The sequence below is a fragment of the Aphelocoma coerulescens genome, chromosome 14, assembly GCF_041296385.1.
Source record: "Aphelocoma coerulescens isolate FSJ_1873_10779 chromosome 14, UR_Acoe_1.0, whole genome shotgun sequence".
In the NCBI taxonomy this organism is placed as follows: Eukaryota; Metazoa; Chordata; class Aves; order Passeriformes; family Corvidae; genus Aphelocoma; species Aphelocoma coerulescens.
In genome coordinates this window covers 782,108-798,031 of record NC_091028.1, presented here as the reverse complement: position 1 = coordinate 798,031, position 15,924 = coordinate 782,108, and the positions used below count along the sequence as shown (strand labels likewise).

General features: G+C 42.9%; 1 protein-coding gene across 3 annotated transcripts in view; it reads left to right on the top strand.

The window, feature by feature from the left end:
- The window catches only part of CRAMP1 (cramped chromatin regulator homolog 1), a 49,377-nt gene that overhangs the window by 26,477 nt on the left and 6,976 nt on the right, over window positions 1-15,924 (top strand). For all 3 annotated transcript variants that reach the window (XM_069029392.1, XM_069029391.1, XM_069029389.1), the window contains exons 7-19: window positions 108-193; window positions 902-1,025; window positions 2,093-2,174; window positions 3,240-4,499; window positions 6,711-6,885; window positions 8,602-8,783; window positions 9,454-9,528; window positions 10,750-10,831; window positions 11,518-11,622; window positions 12,272-12,450; window positions 13,510-13,578; window positions 14,909-15,143; window positions 15,459-15,623. In XM_069029392.1, the coding sequence (XP_068885493.1) occupies window positions 108-193; window positions 902-1,025; window positions 2,093-2,174; window positions 3,240-4,499; window positions 6,711-6,885; window positions 8,602-8,783; window positions 9,454-9,528; window positions 10,750-10,831; window positions 11,518-11,622; window positions 12,272-12,450; window positions 13,510-13,578; window positions 14,909-15,143; window positions 15,459-15,623 (2,819 nt within the window). The remainder of the gene's footprint in view (window positions 1-107; window positions 194-901; window positions 1,026-2,092; window positions 2,175-3,239; window positions 4,500-6,710; window positions 6,886-8,601; window positions 8,784-9,453; window positions 9,529-10,749; window positions 10,832-11,517; window positions 11,623-12,271; window positions 12,451-13,509; window positions 13,579-14,908; window positions 15,144-15,458; window positions 15,624-15,924) is intronic.

The following is a 15,924-nucleotide window of genomic DNA, read 5'->3' as shown; positions in this document are numbered from 1 at the left end:
CTGCATCCAAGTCATATATGAAGATGTTGAAAAGCACAGGGCCTAAGAGGGATAGGTCTATATTCACACACTGTTGTTACTGGTTCCTTCTCTTTCCATGTATCCAGGGCTACGACTGTTCGTTACAAAGGCAGAAACCTGCGTATCAAAGCTCCCATGTGCAGGGCTTTAAAGAAACTCTGTGATCCAGATGGTGAGTAAAAGATGCTGGAACATGAGGGTGTTCTAGAAGATAGCTGGAAGTGTAGAAAGTGAGCAGGCTTGTTCTGGTGTGTCCATCACTGGCAGGGAAATTTGGGTGGTTGCATGTTTGTCCTGGGCACAGTATTGTCTGTCTTGGCCTGATTGCTTATGTAACCCCAGTAACTTCAGGACCCACCCAGTTTTCTTACTAGCTAAGATGAAAAGGAAATACCCACACGAGACCGGTTGCTGCTTTATACCTTGTGCTTTCACTCTATGTGAAGGTTAGTCCCTTGTGCCAGTGAATGAGCAGCAGTATTGTGTTTAGCATTTAAACATTTTCAATTTTTTTTACCTTCTCCCATTCAGCTATGTGTGATTTCATTTGGATTTTTTTTTTCTTCCTCTTCCTTGTTCCCAAGTAAGTAGAATCAGACTGTTCAAAGGTCTGAAATACTGCACTTGCTCATAGTTTCCAGACATCTGATTTTTGACACTGCTTGCTCAACTGGAATCTCCAGTACCACTGCAGTGTCCAAGGATAAGAACATATTGGAACAAAAGGTAATTAAGGAAGCAGGCTCCACTGGTGAAGCTGAGCTGCCCAAGTTGTCTGTAGGTGATGCTGGTGTCTGATCTTTTGTATTGTGTAACTGAGCATACAGTGTTGTGACTGAGTTGTCCTTGCTTTGACCCTTTGTGCTTCATCTTCCTTCAGGTGTGAGTGATGAAGAGGACCAAAAGCCAGTACGACTTCCTCTCAAGGTCCCTGTGGAGTTGCAGCCACGGAATAACCATGCATGGGCTCGAGTACAGAGTCTTGCCCAGAACCCACGGCTTAGGTAATGGAGAACTGATTGTGGTGCTCAGAATTGGGAAACAGATGAGCTGCATCCTAGCCCCTTCCTCTTTCTTCATGGTTCTCTTTGCCAGTTGGGCAGTTCATCTTTGATAATGCAGTTGGCCTAAGTGTACTTAGTCTGAAGCCTTTGCCCAGCCAGAGTGCATGGTTTGTAGACATGAGTTATCACACGGGAAAATTAGATTACCGTTGTCCTTTGTATCTTTTGAGTAATGAAGGAGCTACTAGCTTTGGAGATGAGTATACTTTGTGCCACTTAATGTCAGAGCAGAGTGCAAGTAAAATGGAGATAGTAGCATTGGTTCTACTAGAACTTGTATTGAGTGTACCGTAGAGAAGAGGGAAGACAGACGGTGGTCAGAGGTGCCTGCACCAAGGCTCTGAACATTTCACCTGCACCCAATGATTAAAGCAGCATGGAAGGTGTTTGTAGCTTCTCCCTTGCAAAACATCGTTGGTGTAGCTGCTCAGTGGCTGTTCATCCTGGTACTTACATGGGGCAGCAAACACAGTGCCTCTGTGATGCTGAGTGTTGTTTTAAATGCAGCGCTTCAGTTTAGTGACCAAAGATCATGATAAAAATATCCATTCTCTTCTCTGCATTAGGTTTATTTTGTAAAATGCTTTCAAAAAGTAAATGTTTAAGAGTCTTTTGTGCCTCTTTTTCTCTTTCTTCCTATACTTTATGTGGTAGCTTTGTGCTTTGCCTGCACTTTTGCAGTTCAGCTAATTCCTGCCATCTTTTCCTATCTTCTTCCATCTGGAAAAAGCTAGTTTCTTGAATCATGGCAGTCAGGTGTATCTGACAGGCTTTTAGAATGTGTGAGTTGTCACAGTTGTGAGTTAACCTAGATTTTAAAGTTGTGGGATAACATATGTTTTGGATTTTGTTTTGGTTTTGTTTCTTAGAGCTTGGGAGTGTACTTTCTGGTGGCATTACAGAATGCCAGTTTATTCCTTAATTCCCTTTCTAGCATTGAGGCTAGGACTTGGAGCTCCTGCTGACAGTTGTTCTCTGTTCCCTTGCTTTGTTTCTCTTGCGTACAGGATGATCGTGGAGTTACATCGGAAGGTCTCCAGCCTCCTCGAATTCCTGAAGCAGAAGTGGGCTCTCCATGAAGTGCGGGTTGTATCCTTTTCCTACTCTGTCTTTTCCATGTGCTGTGTCCTGGGAGCAATTCCCTTCCTATTCCAAGTTCAGTTTTGCATTGGAAAAGTGAATCTGCTCCATAAATGTACCAGTCCCTGCTTAGTAAAGGTAGAGGTAAAGTCTCAGCAACACTAACAGAAGCTTTCATGGGAGATCCCATAATGTTCTACTTTTCCCTCAACTCTTCTCTGTTATGATCCTGTGAAAGCTAGTTAGGAATAAATTAAGCTCCTGCCTTTATTTCATTTCCTCAAACAGTGATCCTAGTCTGGTTCATTATCAATGGGTGACCCCCATACAGCATGGATAATAACTGACAATTCTGTTTCCAGTTTCAGCAAAGAGATTAAGGCACTTTAAGATCTTTGCACTTTGTGCAGTTTCACCAATGGAGGCTTAAGTTTCTTGTGGAGGTAGCTGCTGCTACCTGCAATGTATCTTTGCACTGTCTGAGCCATACAGCATTCAAGGTGTCCCTGCCTCTGAACTTTGATCCATGCATTAGAAGGATTTGTTAGTTAAAGGCTGTTCTGTTCTGAACCCAGTCCTTCTGACTTGTGAGTTTTATCCTCTTCTTGGGCCTTTCATTCAGGCTTTTCTGTTTAATTCATGAGCCTGGAAGAAGCAGCAGCGTAGCACTTGAAACTCTGAAGGATGTCAGACTGCGTAAGGTGGAGTTTGCTGCACTTGTGAGAGGCTGCTTTGCTGTGCAGTGTTGGAGGTTTTGCTTGGTTTTGTTGGGGTTTGTTGATTGGGATTTTTTTTTTCAATTACAGTGGTGTGTGAAGAGAGAGAATTAATTTTATTTGGAATGGGTATTTCCATTTTGGGCTTGTAGCAGGTCTTCACTGTAGTCTTTATCACCACAAAGGACCTAATTTCTGATTATAGTGTCTCCACTATAATCTGTGCTGAATAGAGAACATGTCTTTGATCAGCTAGGGGTTTTTTTACTTTTTTCTTTTTAAACTTGCAGAATAGGCTCCCAGGTGCTTTTTTGGAAGGGGCAGATGACTGTTGCATTCTTTGACACATCTTTTTTAGCGTAAATCACTAGAAGAACAGCAACTTCAGGACTCCAGAGACTCAGAAACAAGAGGCAGCTTCTCAGAGGAGAAAGTGATGCTCCATCTCTTTCCAGGGGAGAATTGTACCCTCACTCCACTGCCTGGGGTAGCCAGAGTGGTCCACTCCAAAGCTTTCTGTACTGTGCATTGGCAGGAAACAGGCAAATGCAAACAGAACACAAAAGACTCTCACTTACTCCCCCCCGCCCAAATCCTCGGCATACAGAGTGGTCAGGGGACAGCCAGGGGACAGCTGAAATACCTGCGGGGCATGGAAGGTAAGGGTGTGGGAAGGGCAGAGAGCACTACAGAGCCCAGCAGAACCTTGCAGCCTACAGCTGAAGTTGCTGCAAGCACTGAAGATGGTGCCCCAGAGCCTGTCCTGGTGGAAGGAACAGCCTCAAATCTTGGCATCACTAATTCCCTCCAGAAACCACCTTCTGGACTTCAGGATCCAGGAGGGCACCAGGAAAAGCTGAGCTCAGTGGGCCCCTGTGTGGAGGGCAGGGAGGCCCTGGCTGGTGACCAGGCAGCTGTGCTACCATCGTGCAGCACAGCGTGTGCTTGCAGCAAGATCCCTGATGTGGAGGAGCTCTCTCTGCTCGATCCATTCCCACGGTACATGAAGTCCTGCCAGGACCTAATTGTCCCAGAGAAATGTTCTTGCACAGACAAACTGCATGGGAAAGACTCTGCTTCAGCAGCTGGTAATGCTTCTCTGGTGGCTTTTCCAAGCAGGAGGAGTGCAGAGACCTCTGACTGCTGTTCCCAGCTACTGAGAGGTGGTGTGGCTTCCCCCGGCAGCAGCAGATGTGAAACTCAGGCCGGCCACAGCCAGGGCCAGCAGCTTGATGCTTGTACCAAGGATATCACGGATGCAGTAATGGAGGATTCTCAAGAGAAGCTGGGCTCCTTGTTTCCACCTCCACCTCAGGGACAATCCAGTACAAAGTCTCTCAAGGATGACCCAAGTCGGCTCTCCCAACAGGTTAGAGAAGAAGGATGGAGTCTGCGAACCTCTGAGAGCCTTACGCTGGCTGAAGTCTACCTCATGATGGGCAAACCGAACAAGCTGCAGCTGGAATATGACTGGTTGGCTGTCTTGGAGCCAGAAACCCAGGATGCTAGAGAGCAAACATCTGAGTCAAGTGCTGTCCCTGCATGTCCTACCTTTCACAAGCAGAGACTCCTGAACTGCCTTCTGAAACTCATCTCTACTGAAGTCAATCCCAAACCAGTAAGTAGCTCTTGTTCATGCTCCAGATATTAAACTCTAGTTTGATGTGGGGAATTATTGCCCAGTTATGTATTCACAACAAATCAATAGCCATGTCAAGATCTTTGGAGATTCCTGTGTTTAAAGAATACAAAAACCACAACACAAGACAGCTGGCTACAGAGTGGACTTTGCTTCAATATGCTTTTTACACAGCCTTTTTAGCTTCTGGTTTGCTGTGAATCTCATTGGTGTTCCTGTGAACATTTAATGTGACTGCTGGAAAGATCAGTTGTGAGGTGAGGTGCCTTCTGTTCTCTCTCAGATTCACAGGACCGTAGAACAGCCCAGGTTGGAAGGGCCCTTGGAAGATCATCTGATCTAACCTTTCATGGGAAATGAAGCCTGGATGAGATAATATTCCACATGAAAACTGCATTGATTTTCAGTGTTTATGTAGTTCAAATTACACTAAGCGTGAGAGTGAAAAGAATGTATTTCTTAAGAATAGCAGAGTCAATAGCCTGCCACAGCTGACTTGTATGTAAGTTCCCAGACTCCAGGATAGCTGTTTACCAGTCCCAGAAAAATACCTTCCTCCTTAGGCAGACCTTAGGGAATGAACTTGCTTTCCTTCTTGTGCTTTGTAACCTGTATTTAAGATCTGTCCCAGTGATACCTGGGCAGCCAATTCCATCTAGTGTAGCCAATTGAAACTTAGTAAAACATATTTTTAAAAGACACAGAGTTCAGCAGATCTGCTCAAATGCCTGTGGTAGATACGATGAGCTAAAGATTATGTTCCACCCAGGATGCAAATGTATCACTGTTCCCAAACAGTTCTTTGATCCTTCTTTGTTGGTGATGTAGCCCCCCTCAAAGTTCCTTTTGATTCTGATTCTACAGGCATAGAATGAAGGATTTTATAAATTTAAACCCATCTTTGTTCAGATGCAGCTCCAGATATAGACTTTGTTTAAACTGCAAAGGCTTTTGGTCTGACATCTCACGAATCTGGGACACCGTCTCCTCTTTGGCATCTACTTTTACTTCTGGTGACACAGGTGACAGCTAGGCATGACATAATGAAACAATCACAAACTATAATGAAGGACATCCTTGAGACTTGGGGGGAGAGGAATTAAAGAGGTCGAGAAACCAGCAGTTGGTATTTGCATGTGTTTTCCTGTCACTTTCACACTCTTGCTGTCTTAATCAAAGTAGCATAGTACTACTGAATAAAGGAGCTCTTTAAGGATATGTACCTTATTATACATTCCAGCAAAAAGAAGGAACACAACCTTTCATTTGTCAAATAGCACTTTATTCTCACTGTTTTTCAGAAAAACATATACTCTCCTTGAAGCATGAATGTTGTGGCACTGATATTGCAGAGGCCAGGAGGATATTTACTGCCTCACTGAAAGCACTGTGGACATCCTGAAAGTTGCCTTTCATCAAATAATGACAGGAACCATAATATTTTTGCCACAGGGTATTTTAGGAAGAAGGACTGATTGTGTGCACGCCTGCTGTTTTCTCCAGATAATCTGTAACAGCTAAAGCAGCCAGCTGTGCTGTGGTTCATTCCTTAAATGAAAATCATCAGCATAAAACAAACTGGCAAGTGGCATTGCAGTTGAGCAGGGGTGTAATTTTAAGCCTGTGATTGCACACAGATTTGTTTAAAAGGGAGGGTTGTCTGGAAAACAATTTAAACACTTAATGAAACAACTGGATAGGCCTGGAAAATTATTGAAGTGCATGTGTCTCTTGTTAGTGCTGTGTTACAGTGTGAAAGAGAAGGGAAGGGAAAAAATTCAAAACTCTACTTGATTAGAATTAAGAGAGAATTAAAATGTTTTTTCCAGGTGCATTTCCCACCAGAGCAGCCCTTGGGATGGAGTTTATGCAAAATAGTTTTGCACTGAATTAAAACCAACACCTTTTTTTTCCCTCTTACTTTCTATCCTGTGGTGATCCAGCACATTGCGTGAAGCTTGTTGAGTGTTAACCCAATCGTAACATAAATTAATATATTGAATTGGTGACATCCAACACTGCTAAATGGGCAGGAAGGGAATTTCAGCAGCCCCTTACCCCCACTAGGAGGTATTGCTTAGAGTACTTTAAGGTATGTCAGACTTTAATTTTAAGGCTTCCTAAGTACAGTGAGTTTCACAAGACATTTGTTGTGCCAGCACACAACATTCATTTAATGTGCATTTTCAGACACCCGAGGTGAGCTCCATTGCCACGTCACCTATAAAGCCTGCTCAGGAGGAGCAGTCCCTGACTCCCCCAGGAAAGGTCATTGCCATCAACACCAGGAGTCCAGGCTGCACACGGAATCAGTCTGCCCTTCGCAACAAGACTTTTTCTCCTGGTGCTGCTTCCAGCTCCTCAGGTGAGTTTTCCTAAAATTCCACTTGATAAAATCAACTTCTTAATACACCATGACAAGAACTTCCCAGTGACAGAACGCTGGAAGGAGGAGTGTTCTTACTCTTAGGAACTTCACTGTCTGAGAACATTGGTGTGTGTTAACTTGCTTTCGAATTGTCTTAAATCCAGTGCTGCTTTGAGTCTTGAATAACAATGCACATCAGTAATGCAGTTCACAATCCAGCAAAACTCTCCTGAGTTGCTCTTAGAGAAGACACTTGGTTTTTTTGGGAGCTGTGTCATGGTTTAACCCCAGCCAGCAACTCAGCCCCATGCAGCTGCTCAATCATTCCCCTCTGGTGGGATGGGGGAGAACTGAAAAAGTGAGAGAACTCATGGGTTGAAATAAAAACACTTTATTAGGGAAAACAAAAGCCATGCATGCAAAGCAGAACAAGGAATTTGTTCCCTGCTTCCCCTTGGCAGGCAGGTGTTCAGCCATCCCCAAGACAGCAGGGCTCCATCATATGTAACTGACTTGGGAAGGCAAACACTCTCACTCTGAATGTCCACCCCTTCCTTCTTCTTCCCCCAGCTCTGTACACTAAGCATGATCCCCCATGGTCTGGGATATCACTGTGGTCAGCTGGGATCAGCTGTCCTGGCTGTGTCCCTTCCCAGTTCCTCGTGCATCCCCAGCCCCCTCTCACTGGCAGTGTGAGGTGAGGAGCAGCAAAGGCCTTGACCTGTGTAAGTCCTGCTTAGGAGTAACTAAAGCCTCCCTGAGTTATGAACACTGTTTGCAACACAAATCCAAAACTGCTGCATACCAGCCACTGAAGAAAATTAACCCCTTCCCAGCCTGAACCAGCACAAACTGACTGGCACAGGGTATGAGATCTCAAGAGAGTATCAGCTTACAAAAGAGGCGAGTAAATGCATGGTGTAAAATCTGTTGATAAATAATTACTGAAAATTTTCTGTGTCATCCTGCCACTATAGCTTTGGATGGGATATTAGGAAGAAATTCTTCCCTGTGAGGGTGGGTACCTAAGAGTGACAGGCTAACAGTGCTGGCTTTCCTCCTGGCTGCCTGCAGGGTGGGCACAGCACAGGGAAATCCTACTGTAATTTTTAAACCTAAACGTAAATGGGGAAGTTTTATGCAGACAAGCTACCATTATTTCGTTGTGCTATATGTATTTTGAAGACAGTCTGTCTTTGGGAAGGTAAATTGATCCCCGCTCCATCACCAGATTCATTTTATTGGGGTTGCACTTTGAATTACTATAGGGAAAGCAGGGGTGGGGACACTGTAAAATGGCTCTGTGTTTGTATTATCTTCCCCTACATAAGAAATGGTGGATATAGTTTGTTTACTGGGATACGCCCTCAAGTATGCCTACAAGCTGAACAGATAAACTGATTGTCATGGTCTATGTGGGACTGAAAACAAGGCCTCAATTCTAGTTTCTTAAGTAGTGTAAAATTATATTTAATCCCCTACTTCCAAGAATTTCAAAGCAAGTGAATGTTAGTGGTATCCATAGCAGGTAAATACGGTCAGTTTGCAGGTGGGACAACTGAAATATGGAGAGATTCCTGATTTTGAAAACAGCTGGTGACAGAGCCAGAATCTTTTAAGTCTCAGCTCTCTCTATGATCCTTCAGTTACTAAAGAGTTATTTCCTTTTTGTTTTCACTTTATTTCATTTAAATTGCTGTTAAAATCTTCTAGGTTTGAGAAACCTACCTAGACCTCTCCTGGTGGCTAATCCTTCAAGTTCTGGGAGCACTGAGGCTGACAGTGGACTGTTTGCAGTCCCTACAACCCTGCCCCCCAACAGTCGTCATGGGAAGTTGTTCCTACCCAGCAAGGAAGCAGAGCTGACCTTCCGGCAGCACCTGGACACCATCAGTGTAAGTGAGATGACTGAATAGAAAATGCAGCATGGTGTGCATGAGCCAGCTTCCAGGAGGTATCACAGGGATTCTGGAATCATCAGAAAGTATGGGCTGCCCTGGGAAGCAGTGCTTCTTATGATGCTCAAGTTTAACATTGTATTAACTGAGACGAGTCAAATTTTGACTCTGTAACTGTGCTTCGAAGTGACATTACCTGTTCAGGTAATTCAGGTAATTCAAATCTGAGTGCCATTACACAGCCCAATGAAACTGATTTGCTGTCTAATTAAGTTGCTCCAGCAAATATATGTGCCAGGTTTAGCAAAAACTGACCCCCTTCTGATGTGTAGCTAATCTTAACACAGCTTCATTGCTGTATTTAAGTCAAATTCTAATTTTTATGTACACAATCTCCATAAGAATTTCGTAGGAAGCTGCAGTAGTTAAGTAGTGGAATGGCTTTTTTGGGACAAAACTTTATCTCCATAAAAAAAGAAGAAAAAACAGATTCTTGGTGGCAAATACTCTGACTCTAGCAGAAAGGATATTGTGCTGTCTGAAACAAAACACAGTATTTTAGTTAACTCTTAATTCAACTTTATTGAAAATAAGAATTTGGGGAGTATAATTTATTCTTCATCTGGATGCTTAAAATACTTGTAATGCATTTCCTGTTGTTGTCCAGATGCAGTCAGACTTCTTCCTGCCGAAGCCCAGGAAGTTACGGAACAGGCACTTGCGGAAGCCACTGGTTGTACAGGTCAGAGCAAAGTGTAAATGCCTGGTTTGCTCCCTGAGTCTCAGTAAGGCTGTAGTGATTTGCACATAACGAAAAAAAATGCTATTTCCTTCATGCATCCACTGGAAATGTGAAGCTGAAATTATGAAGGACCAAACACTTCAGTCTCTAGGGTAACTAGCCATGATACATTCCCTGTATGAACAATGTCAACAACAGCAGAAGTCCAGTGCCTAAGGTAGTTTCGAAAAATAAAAAAGCCTCTGGAAGAGGCTTCTGGAACCTGGAAGCAGGTTCTGCTACCTGGGCCTTCTGACACTGAGGCATAGGCAGTGTGTTCCTGTGCTGTCCTGTGCTGGCAGTGTTGGAGCTGGCAGCCCTCTTAACAACAAAATCTTGCTTTAGATCCTTTTCCTGCTTCCTGTTCAGTAGTGACTGTTAAACTGCAGTGGATATAAGCCTCTGTAGTGAAATAAGCCGTAACACACTTTGAAAGAACAATGACTCCTGGGAAAAAATGGAGCTTGGGAAGAGATGTATGTAAGGGGTGGCCTGTTGTGGTGCTTTGGTAACAGACAGGCATTACCCTCCTTCAGACTGCTCTCATAACCCAGGGAAAAGGCACATGCCGCCAGAGGCAGGTGAGAAAAAAGAAATCTGAACTCTAAATAATGGTAATCTCCTGGGGAAAACAAAGTTCTCAAGTGTCAATATACCTTTTATTCTTGTTCTGTTTTATATGAGAGTAGGACACACAGAAATTACCCTTGGACTATTTTTTGATCCTGAGATCTTCAGATCTGGGAAATTCCATGTGTTTTAAGAGTTCCCAAGTACACACAGCTATCTCGCTCATCCACACTTGCTGAATTTTAAGGGCAGATCAGTTTGTACACAGACTAAGTCCCATCCTTAAAATCACTGCTGTAATTCTGAGAGAGATTTGAAAATCACTGCAAGTATAATCGGAGAGATATATAGTTCTAATCAGCATTTCTCTGGGAATTTTCCATGTGGAAATACTTTCTTTTAGTAGTTTACAGAGAAAACACATCATTCCTTTCTGTAGCTTTTTTTCTCAAGAGCACACTGATCTCATTGCTGTGTCTGGTGCATGATAGTAATACCACAGAAGTACTCTGCTTATTCTGGAAGGTCTTGTGAACTGCTGCAACTTATACAATGAGTGTTACCCTCTGTCTATGTTTAAATCTGTTTTGGTTTATTGTTTCTCTCGCATAGAGAACACTGCTCCCCAGGCCGTCTGGAAATCCGTCCCAGCATGTCTGTTCCTTTTCTATTTTATCCAACTCATCCATTACAGGTGAGTCTAGCACTTCTATAAACTAAAAAGTGTCCCTTAAAACTGCATAAAGAAGTAATTTCTAAAAAGAAGAAAATACCCTTTCAAAATTACAGTGTCACCAACCTGTGGGATTATGGGATTGCTCTCCTGGATCATTGTTAAGCAAGTCGTGCTTGTGATAAAATTTTTTTCTTCAGTTTCCCAAGATTGAAAGCAGGGAAGAGTAAGGAGTTCCCAATAGGGAGACAAAATTTGGAATAAAATACTTAGATAGGAATTTTTGTTCTGTAGGGTATAACTTGTCTAGATTTTATATTGGACTTTCCCTAGTACCTGGAATACAGTCTAAATTTTATACAGCATAAGCAATCTGCTGCCCATATGTCCTTTTCTGCTGGTACACCCTTGAGTACAGTGGTAGTACAGGTGATCCCCTATCAAAGCCAGCATGAGACCTGGAGGGTTGTCTTCACTGACAGTATGAGAGCAGCTCCAGTAGCACAGCAGCACTTGATGTTGTTTGTCTGTGGCAAGGCACTGCTTAGCTCACATCACTATTTTAGCTCTATTCCATCATCTCCACTGCTTGCATTCTTGCAGCTTGCTGCCACTTGGAATTTATTTGCTTCCATTCAACTGTGTTGTGTTCTGCTTTAAAGGCGTTAGATTTCATTTGCCTGAAAGGTATAAATCCTTCCCCCCAGGGAGAGGTTCATTTCGGCCAGTCCAGTCCTCACTGACTAAAGCTGCTGTTTCTCGTCCAATTGTGCCCAAAGGTCTTCCAGCACAGGCCACCAACCATCTGTCTAGTAAGTCATTCTGAATTCTACAATAAAAGCCATGCTGGTGTCCTCCAGGCAGATGCTGTCTTGCAACAGAGAGTGGGTTCCATAATTAGAACAATTAATGAGGTGTAAACAGTGACTGCATTTATGTTTTACCTAGAGGATTCTTTTGCAATGAGAAGACATTCAGATGTTTGAAGTGGATTTTAAAAGATCTGGGTGAGGTTGACCCTTGCAACAACTTAGGTTTTTTACATTGAGTCTACATGGCTGCCAGAGACAAGATATCAGAATAAGGCTCCATTGTTTGTAGAGCTCCTCTAGTAACCCATAGGAAGTTTCTAGAAATGGCATAATGAAATACTTACCAATTGGGAGGACAAAAAAGAAAAAAAAATAGAAGGAAAGGAGGGGAGGGGAACTGGGATGTTTCTCAACTATTTTGATATACTTGGTAACAGGTTGGAACAGGGCAGAAAAGTTAAACATTTTAGCTAAAAGCAGCGTACCCTTGGTGCAGAGAAGCAGCTCACCCAGATGATCAGATCATTACCATTGCTGCTTTTTCATGTGGGTTGAGTTCTGACTCTGGGTAAGTTTAAAAAAATCATCTTTTAGAGAATCAAAATGAAGAAGCTTGTAATATGTTTCTTGGTTTTTTGTTTCACACAAGGCGCTATCGACTTGGCAGCTAAAAGTGCTGGCATTATCCCTGGTAGCCCCATGCCTGTCCTGGATGCCGATGGTTTGCCAGGTGTGTCTCCACTGTCACCAGATGCAGTGCCCACAGTGGTGACAGGGCAGGAGCCAGCAGTCACGCATCAGAACGGAGGCTCCATCACCACTGTGGAGGTCAGAGGCTCTTAAATGAGCTTTTTTCAAGTGCTTAACTGTCTTGGTCTTTCATTGTCTAAAAAACCTGTATTATGATGACTCCTCAGCAAGCTTTCTCCTGGGGCTTGCTATTAGACACTGCTGTCTTGGCAGGCCTAGTCCGTGTTGTGTAGTGTATATTTGGGGTTGAGGGATCAATTCATCATCTCATTGAATGAATTTCCATCTGGTAAAATGGCTTGCAGTTGATAGTGTTGAAATCTGGCTTGAAAAGAAATCATGGCATTTCAGAAATTCAGGAGAGGATCTGGGACAAAACATGGACGTCTAGGGATTATATTTGGAATGGAAACTGTTAATTTCTCCTTGCTGTTTCTTTCATTGAGACCCAGATACATGTTAATCCATTTCAGTCCATGTCATGTTCTCAGGGAGTTAATGGACAATTGTACTAGTTTGAAAACAAACCAGTGGGAGGCACCAAGTCAGAATAACAATTTAACGGGGAAATTAAAGAAAAGGAAAAAAATAAAAGGAAACACTGGTTCAAAGTGACAGAGTCAGGATACAACCTGACACCCTGTTAGTCAGGGTGGCAGTAGCAGTCCCATAAGATGGTGGCTGCAGTCTTCCTGAAGTGGTGGATGTGGTTGTGTTGAAGCAGTGATCCTGTAGAAAGGGGCTGCTCTTCCTCGGAAGGTCCAGTGGTGGCTATGTAGCTCCTGTCCTCTGGGAATCCAGTGGAAAGGGTGTCTGTGGTGTTGGGAATCTCAGATTATATCCAGGATGGAATGCTTGGTTCCTCCCTCTGGGTGGAGCATCTCACAATGGGATGATGAGTCATGAGGCCAGGCATTGATGGGCTCATTAACAGAAAGACAGTCCGGAGGGAGGAGGCAAGGAAACACTGCCCCACCTGGTTTCAACAGCTCATGAGCATGGTAATAGAATACACTGCAACCCAGGACAACAATTTTGAAGGACATGAGATGTATGAAGAGCACGGATAAATGGTGATAGGCCCTTATCTCTTCCCTCTCTGGCTGGTCACTCACATGGTTTCTGTTGCGGTTGCAGGGCTCAGGCCCAGGGTGCCGGGTGCCGTACATCAGCCTGCCGACCCGGCCCGAGCAGGATGGCTTCCAGGTACAGTGTGTGCTGAAGGAACAGTGCTCTTGGAATGGGTAATGTTCTGTGAAAATACCAATGGTATTGCTAGTTAAAACTCCATATTCCCAGGTAATTGTGCACCCACTGGTACTGTCTGGTGGAAATTAAATCCCTAGCATCTGAAGAAATTTAAGGAAATTTAGGAAAGCTGGTTAAATATGTGCATGTGCCATTCCCTAAAATCAAGTGAAGCTGACAGTCCATGACCTGTGAAGAACAAACAGCCTTTACATATCTCTTAATAGAGTGGAGGAGTTTATAAGTGCTGTGCTATATCTATGTGTGTATTTTAGACATCACAAAGAGAGATTTCATCAGTTCACAGTCCTGCTGCCTCCATGTCGTTAAAGAAGGAGTATTAAGACTTAAAAGTGTGATTGTAATGTCAGCATCCTTTCCAGAGACTCACTGTTCTTTGTGCTGGATCCAATAAGACATAGACAGATACTTAAGAGTAACTGTGATGGCACCTAAATTTTAGGACTGTTGCCATCCTGTCCCCAAAGTCTTTCTCCAGTGGGATCCAAGACCTAGTGTTGGATTCTTAAGCCTCAGAATACAGGCTCTTCTTTTCTTGAGTGGAAGCACTTTCTATGCTCCCTCTGACACCTGCATGTGAGAAAGGTCAAATTAGTTTGATTGGAGAGCATAAAGGAGATTAAGATTTTTTTATGGGACAGATGTTAGGACATGAACCTATGAGGCACTTATTGTGGTAATGGGGCCTGGGGTTCTGGTTCTTTCTCTTAGGACAGCTGTGTATACACTGCATCTGAAAAAATGTTACAGTTCTACGATGAGGTACTGGTAATGACACTCCTTAAAGATCAGTTGAATTTTGGGAAATCTGACTGTAAAAAGTGAATAAATGTGAGTTACCAGTTTAAAATATCTGTATACTCTTCCATCAGTTAAAGGGCTTTTTCCCATACAACAGCAAATTAATACGTATCTATTTGGAACTATCTTGTAGATTTATCAAAATTGTTAATTTTAAGATTATGCTTGTTCTGTTATGTAGGCTGTTTTAAATATTCTTTGGAATGTTACAGGTGCATATTTTTTCAGATGGTTTGGCAGGATATGGCCTGCAGCATATTTATTTATGCTTACAGGTACTTACCATTAAAATAATACAGATTTATTATATAAATAGTATATGCCTCCAATTTAGGCATATTATCTACTGGATTTTTTTCTCTTAAAAATCTGGTTTTAATCTGATACTCAAGAGCCGAAATGTTGCTTTTTAGTTTTCCAAGTTCTTAATAAATTTATAAACAATTAATTCTGTTTCTTGTAACAGGGCACATCGGTCCTTTCTCTGCCAGAACTGGCCAAGACTTCTCTCCAGAATGGTCTGTCAACTCCTCCACTTCCCTCATCAGAAGCTTCCAGTACTCGGCTCTCTCCTCCCAATGTTTCTGCTCTCTTGGATATTTCCCTTCCTGGACCACCTGAAGATGTGCTTTCCCAAGGGGAACCTGCCACTCAGATCAGTGATTCCATCATTGAAATAGCCATCAGCTCTGGCCAGTACAGTAAGTCTAAGATTAGCTGAAGTCTGTCTATCAACTTAAAAGAAAATCCCTGACATCTTATACGGCAGCAGAAACTTTTCCAGGAAGCAGTTCTTAGGTTATGAGGTTTTTTGGGTTTGTTTTTGTTTGTTTGCTTTTTTCTAAATATCTGTTGGAAATAAAATTCTTTATTTTATGGCCTTTATTTTCTAGCAAATACAGGGCAGGGGCATTATTGTTGTTTGGGGGTTTTTTCCTTTCTAAACAAAAATTGGTGCAGTGTCCTGTAACTTTACCACATTGACTGAATTAGTGATCCCCAACATTGGCTTACAGGTGAAGGTGTTTCTCTCTCTCCTGCAAAGCTGAATGGCAGTGACAGCTCCAAAAGTCTTCCATCTCCATCCAGTAGTCCTCAGCAGAACTGGATTGCATCTCCCCCCCACGATCCCCAGTGGTACCCCAATGACTCCACAGACTCCTCCCTCAGCAGCTTGTTCTGTAAGTGTCCAGATGCAGAGAAGTGCAACCAAAAAGTCCTTTCCTGTTAAAAAAACAAAACCAACATTGTTTATCAGAAGTGAATCCTTTGGAAAATTATAAACCCAGAAGAACATTTCTAGAATTATTTCAAATACTTGCTTTCATTTCCACAGTGTTGCCTTGAGTATGTTTTCTCTCTCTTTACAAGTCTGTTCCTCAAAAGATCCCGTTGCTAGATTTGGGCCCGTATCTTGGGACAAATAATTCCTTGGCAGTTCTTTGTAGTCTCTTTGGAGCCTGACTCATCAGTTAGGGTGAG